General features: G+C 37.5%; 1 protein-coding gene across 1 annotated transcript; it reads left to right on the top strand.

The window, feature by feature from the left end:
• The first annotated feature begins 3136 nt into the window (after window positions 1-3136).
• Window positions 3137-6377, top strand: LOC115710856 (uncharacterized). The gene is made up of 4 exons (XM_061112766.1): window positions 3137-3861; window positions 3909-5190; window positions 5353-5872; window positions 6058-6377. The coding sequence occupies exons 1-4, from the start codon at window positions 3137-3139 to the stop codon at window positions 6375-6377; spliced, it is 2847 nt and encodes a 948-aa protein (XP_060968749.1).
• The last annotated feature ends 896 nt before the right edge of the window (window positions 6378-7273 follow it).

The following is a 7273-nucleotide window of genomic DNA, read 5'->3' as shown; positions in this document are numbered from 1 at the left end:
ACTTCATTTATTTGTTTAGTAATTACCTCATTTATAGATTTTATCTGTTTGTTTAACAATTTTTTTGTTTTATATTTATTAATTATTAGAATAGTGCGTATTCTATGTATTCTATTTGTTGTGTTTTATGATACTATTTGATTTTTTGTTACCATAAAAAAAATACTTAATATTCCAAGAATTTTATCCATTACAATAAGTTTTCATTCAAAAAAAAAATAAAATAAAAAAATATTATTAAAAATCAAAATATGTAGAACTTGATAACAATACAAAGATTATTTTAATTGTTATATTAAATCATTGGAACTATCATATTAAAATCAATATCTACATTTATAACAACATTATTTTAATTACTTTAATTTACATAAAAATAACTCCACTCAATAATAAAAATTAGCTTTCTTAAATAAATCACTTCATAAAAAAAAATCAATTAGACTATGATTATAAATTAAATTATATAATTATTTATTAAATTATTCTCTTTTTTGAAAGAGAAAGGACATCGATGTGCAAAATTATCAAGTTCTGTATGCAATTAAGGTGAACAAGTAGCCATTCTTCAAAGAACGATCCTACCTGAATCCACTTGAGAGCAAAATCTCATTCTTAAACTAATGATTATTGAATTATTCTCAATTAAATTATAAAACATCTAACATAAAATTAAATATACGTGCGCATTGCACGTAGCTTTCTTTTAGTAATAAAATAAATGTGTATACTTTTGACAAACCTTAGTAGTTGCTTAGCATTAGAATATCTTTTTTCTACCAAAAAAAAAAAAAGGTGTCTTATGACGAACTAGAAAAAAAAAAAATTGATTGTATATATTTTTGGCACCTATAAAGTAGAGATTGTTTCAATGCTCTTTTTTATTATTATTATTTTTTTTTTGGAACCATATTTTCCAATGCTCTTAAGGAGATTAAGTACAATGTCTGGCTCGAAAAAGAGGTACAATGTACATTGTGTTTGAGATCGTACAATGTACATGACTCTGTTAAGTCGCTATACATCACTTTCTAATTTAATATAAAGATTAATATTACATGGCCTAGACATTTGACCATTGCCATTGCATTGGCTTCCACAGGATAAGAACTTGACTTTATCATATAAATTTGGAGCCATCCTTCTATGACCCCTTTACATTTTCCACACAAAAATAAAATTAAAATCACCCAATATATCATATCTTACGTACAAATTACAATACATGTCATAAGGTCAATTATTAGATATTATAATGGGAACAATATCTAAAATGGCACCGGTAAATACAAAAAGAAATGAGAATTATTATTATACTCAAAGATTAATAGCATGTAATCTTGTGTCAATTATCCTCACATCATTCTAAAATATAACATTTTATTTTTTTTTATGTATTTTTTGCATCATAATCCTAGATGTTGCCACCACAATTCCACACTATTATAAGTACATAAAAATTTAATTATTTTAATTTTTTAAAAAAATATTTAGTATTAGTGCCAAAAATTAGCACCAATGCCACAATAAATGTTGACTCTTTAAGCACTTTAATAAAAACTTTGGTATTTTTATACTTAAAACTTTAATTCAATAATAAAATTTAAGTTATTAAATAAATGTTATATTTAGTGTAATTTTATATAAAAAAAAATAACAAATGTTGGGTATAATTTTAAAAAACTTTATGGTTTATATTAGTATTTTAATAATTAATAGGGGAGTCTATAAAATCTTTTGTCAATATTTGATTTGATGTTATGCAAGTGGTAAGTTTTAGAACCCATATTTGATATCATTTTTCCCATCATGTTTTTACAGACATTTCTCAAAGTATTTTTCTCTCAAAAGTAAAAACTCACATTCTGTCTATCAACTATTTTCGTTCATTTCAAGACTTTAAAAATGGTTACTTACTGATTACCTTTAATCAAAGGTGGATCATAAAACTCTGGCAGACATAGAGGAATCCAATACCCCATAGAGAAGAGGCAGACCACCGAAGAACCAACTGAAGCTTGCAGCAACGCCAAAATCCTTCAAAGGAAGACAACACTCTAAGGCAAGGGCGGGAAGAAGATCAACAATCTTAAGCCACTGGGAAGGTAGTTCCTTTGATCTAACTGTGAATCTAGATAACCACTTTGTAGTAATTGAGAAGAATGCACGACCTAGTACGAGTTGTATCATCACTGAAATCCCAGACATTGCGACTAATCAAGGCAAACAAAATAACAGATAGGAGGATTTTCGATTCGGGGCTATGGAGACTTGCCCAGGAAAGTCTCCACAGTCGCCATGAAAATACTATCCTAGAACTGTCGTGGTCTCGGGAATTCCACGACAGTTCGCCAATTGGCGGCACTTGTCCGTCAACATAATCCCGAAGTGGTAATTCTGTCTGAAGTTCGGTTACTAAGCACCAAGTTTTCGCGAATTTGTAACAAGTTGAAGTTTGAAGGATCGCACTATGTCCCTCCTATTGGAAGTGGGGGGGGGGGGGGGCCTTGGATTGTGTTGGATGAAAGGAGTCAATTGTAACATACAGTTCGCGAGCCGATTCTTAATCATTGGTGAAATCTCTTCTGATCCTCCTGGCTGCGACTAGAAGGTTTTTGGTACATATGGGCCGCCGCACAGTAGTGATAAAGAAGAATTCTGGACTCAAACAGGGGAACTAGCCATGAGTGCGGGTACACCAATCTTACTTTGTGGGGATATGAATGGGACATTGAAGGATTTGGAATGCTTCAACTATGTTAGACGAAGCAATTCGTCCAGATATGCATTCGATTTCCGTCGAATGGTTCATAGAGTTGGATTGGTAGATCTTGGCTACTTGGGTCCTGGTTTCACTTGGATCAAAGGTGGAAATGGCAGCCAAATGGGAGGAGCAGTTAAAAAGGCAAGGCTTGATCATGGGCTGGCTTCGCCGAATTGGTTCATTCTCTTTCCCAATGCAATCATAACTCACCTTTCCGCCACTGGCTCTGACCATAGACCTCTCCTACTTGATACCACAGCTGGCGCAAATTGTAGAACACGTTCCTTCAAGTACGAGAATATGTGGGTAAGAGACCCACGATGTTTTTAGGTGGTTAAAGAAGCCTGGGCTAGTCAATGCCACCACAACCCAATGGTCAGCTTTAATAGGAAACTAAAAGCTACCCGTGACAAGCTTAAGTCATGGAATAAACTCCAATTCAAGGAAGTTAAGAAACAAGTCCAAGCTGCAAATGATTTTCTGCAAAAGATTGAACTGGAAGATCCGATTAATGGAACTGCGATAGAACAAGCAAAAATGCAGCTTAACAAAGCCCTTCTTAGGGAAGAAATACATTGGAAACAAAAGTCAAGGGTGAAATGGCTACAAGAGGGGGACATGTGCTCTAAATTCTTTATGTCCTCAACCATAGTTCGTCGTCGGAGGAACTATGTTCAATGCATCAAAGACTCCCCAGACGGGGATTGGATTAGAGACCAGCAGCAAATAGCCAATTGCTTCCTCGAGGAGTTCAGAGAAGGCTTTAGGAACCCAAGAAATGGACCTGCCTCAATTCCTACGGACCTATTCCAAAGAGTAATCACTATGGAGGAGGGGAATATGCTATGCTCTATTCCTTCCGTAACTGAGATGGAAGAGGCATTCTCAGAAATGGGGAAAGATAAAGCCCCGGGTTCAGACGGATTCCCACCGAGCTTCTACAATCACCATTGGACCACGGTCCAATCTGATCTTTTCCAAGTGATCTCCCATTTTTTCAACCATAAGGAATTGCCGAGCTACATCAATGATACTTCCATTCCCCCTCTCTTGTCACGGATTATCGGCCAATTGCTTTGTGCAACACAACTTACAAGGTAATATCAAAGATTATTGCCACCCGATTGCGCCCTTTTCTTCAAAGGATTATCTCACCCAATCAAGCGGCCTTTGTTAAAGGGCGACACATTGCTGAGAACACTATGATTGCTCGGGAAATTGTTCACTCTATGAAGAAGAGGAAAGGAAAAGGGGGATACATGCTCATCAAAATCGACTTGGAGAAGGTCTGTGATAGAATGGGCTGGGAGTTTGTCATCAAAGTTCTCGGTCTGTTGGGCTTCCCAAACACGTTCATGGAGTGGATTAAGACCTGCAATTCGGTATCAAAAATTAAAGTTCTGCTCAATGGGTCCATCGTGGGAAAATTTTCACCTGAACAAGGTTTGAGACAAGGAGACCCGCTCTCCCCTTCCCTCTTCATACTTGCAGCTGAAACTTTATCAAGATTGCTGTTCTCTAAAGAAAAGGTTGGTCTCCTGAAAGGGTTTAAACTATCGAGAAGAGGTTCGGCCATTACTCATCTCATGTTCGTGGATGACATTATTCTATTCGGGCAAGTTACCATCAAAGAAGCAAGATCATTCCTTGATTGCCTAAACATGTATTGCAATTGGTCAGGCCAGGCAGTCAATGGGCTTAAGTCTTCAATTTTTTTTTCAAAGGGTGTCACCCCAAGAAAAGCTCAAGCTATCTCTCAACTGTTGGGAATGAAAAGAATGAACAACAAAGCAATGTATCTCGGTCTGCCCCTATTTCGATCGATTAAAAGAACTGAGGATACGAATCACTTAGTGGAGAGAGTACTCAAGCGTGTTCAAGGCTGGAAGGCTAGGCTCCTTTCTAGCGCCGGCAAGACATGCTTAATCAAATCAGTGGGATCAACGCTATCAAATTATGTGACTTCCTCAGATGTTATCCCGGTGTCAACGGCAAACAAAATTGATAGAATCGTTAGGGACTTCTGGTGGGGAGATACGGATGATAAGCGAACACTTCACACTGTGTCTTGGGCGAAACTGTGCACACCCAAGGTGGCTGGGGGTCTTGGATTTCGATCAACTCTCGCTACTAATAAGGCGTTTCTTCTAAAATGGGCTTGGAAAATTCTGATGGATGGGAGAAGCCTGTGGGGGCAACTAATGAAGGACAAATACATCCAAAACCAAAGCTTTTTGGACTTGGAAATCAAAAGCACGGATTCAGTGATGTGGAAGGCCATTCTCAGGGAGCGCTCTCTACTCATGGAAGGCCTCTGTAGGAGGATTGGAGATGGTAGAAGCACATCCATTTGGTTCGATCCTTGGGTGCCCGGGGGGCGCCTCCAACCAATACTCCGGCTTGATGCCACAGGCAGAATCAGAATGGTAAGTAACTTCATCCGAAACAACGAATGGGATCATACCTTAGTTAGACAATGGTTTAACTATGATGACTCCAGAAGGATCCTAATGATCTCACTTCCAAACAACCAGTCGAAGGATTCCTGGCTCTAGTTTCCAGAGTCGAATGGTGATTTCTCTATAAAGTCAGCCTACAAACTGTCCTTGAATATTGATATAAATAGGCCTGAATATGCTAAATGGAGAACTATTTGGGGTGCGAGGATTCACAACCGCCTTAAGATGATATGGTGGAAAATACTGTCTAACAGTCTTCTCACCAGAGCTAGACTTGGTATGGTATTCGACATGGACAATGTTCTCTGTCCTCTCTGGAACATGGATGAAGAAAATTCACTCCACTTGCTCTGGAGCTATGAATTTGCGAGAGCTTTATGGTTTGGCTGTTTGTGGCAAGTGCGTACTAATATTCTCACGGCTACAAGCTGGGAAGTTTGGTTGATGTGGTTCTCAGATGAAGACAAACGTCCTAATCGAATGCACTTACACCTTTTCTTGGGAGGGGCCGCTGCCGTGTTTGAAGAAATATGGAGAGTTAGAAACAAGTTAACTCATGATCATACGCAAGACCCGTTGCCAGTCTCGATTAACCGTATCAATCGTCGACTACTGGAACTTGCTGCAGTGCAAGATGACTTCTACAATGGTCAGTTAAGCTGGGTTCCCCCCCCCCCCCCCACTCCTAGTTGGATAATGTTACAGACATTACCCTGGGAAACTCTGAATCGGCAGGGGCAACTATCTTTAGGGATGATAAAGGTGACACGCTTAAGATTCACACATTCCAATCCTACTACTAGGACTCTCTTGCTGGGGAAGTATTTGCTTTAGTTAAAGGAGCCGAATTGGCGAGTACATTGGGATACAACAATGTCATATTCCAAAGCGACTCCTTTAACGCAATCACTGCGATTCAGAGTAACCACCTCTCCATAAGAATCAATCATCACAATATCCAAAGCCTCCTAGACAGATTCAATTGTGCAGTGCTTCTTTCAACCTGTGGGAGTCTCATTGGATTCAAAGAAATTTTAATGGTGTGGCCTATGATGCGGCTCGCTGGGCAAATCGTCACAGACTGTTTGGGTGCTTCGATTTGGCCAATTTTGGCGGTTCCCTGTATCCATGGGATGCGGATGGCTGCTCTTTAACTTAGTTTATCTAGTTTTGTTGTTTAGAAGTGTTTTTCTCTGTTTAGTCTTTCTGTTGTTTGTGTGTTCTTTTCGTTTAGCTGTCTGCTTCCTGTTTTGTCCCCTGCTTTACGGGGCTCGTGTGTTTTGTTCTCGCCGTGGCGACTCTTAATCAAAAAAAAAAAAAAAAGTCATTTTTCAAAATGATAGAAACTTGTTATGCTCTTTGTACCACTAAAGACAAGAGAGAATGATTCCCAAAAGCTTGAACCACGTCTTTAGCTTACTTCTTCGACTTTGAAACATATAGGCATAGCCTTCTTAAATAAATGTTTCATTTAGGAAGAGAATCATTGATTCAGACATTATTAATCTTGGATTGACTTTTATGCCCTCTAAATTGATAGAGAAAAGCAAATATCCTATTGGAAATAGAAAGGGAATAACACAGTCACAAATGTATAAATCATATTTCATTAAAAAAGAGTTTAATGCATTCACATGCAAAACTAGAGAACACTACTGTTCTGTATAATAACACAAAGAACTGGTGGTATTCCAGAGACCACCACTTCTAAACCAAACTCATTCAATAGATAATCCCTTTCAACTGCCCTTACAATATTTAAGTATATATTTATATTTCTAAGACTCTTTACACATCACCAAAGCCACATATACACCCTTAATTACGAAATATATAACTCACCTTCTATTAAATACTTCTATTAATTTGACTCTTGGGTACCTACCTAGCACAAAACCTATACAAAGTGCAGCATTTAAGCAAGATTATATCTTGCTGTGAATATTTGTCCAAGTAGCTTGATTGTGCTTTCTATAATACTTACAAGTTAAAAAAAAAAACAAAAATTAATAAAATAATCACAGCTTTCACAATTCCTAACTAACTTGTT

Source organism: Cannabis sativa, chromosome 3, assembly GCF_029168945.1.
Source record: "Cannabis sativa cultivar Pink pepper isolate KNU-18-1 chromosome 3, ASM2916894v1, whole genome shotgun sequence".
Classification (NCBI taxonomy): Eukaryota; Viridiplantae; Streptophyta; class Magnoliopsida; order Rosales; family Cannabaceae; genus Cannabis; species Cannabis sativa.
This window is presented reverse-complemented; position numbering and strand designations above follow the sequence as displayed.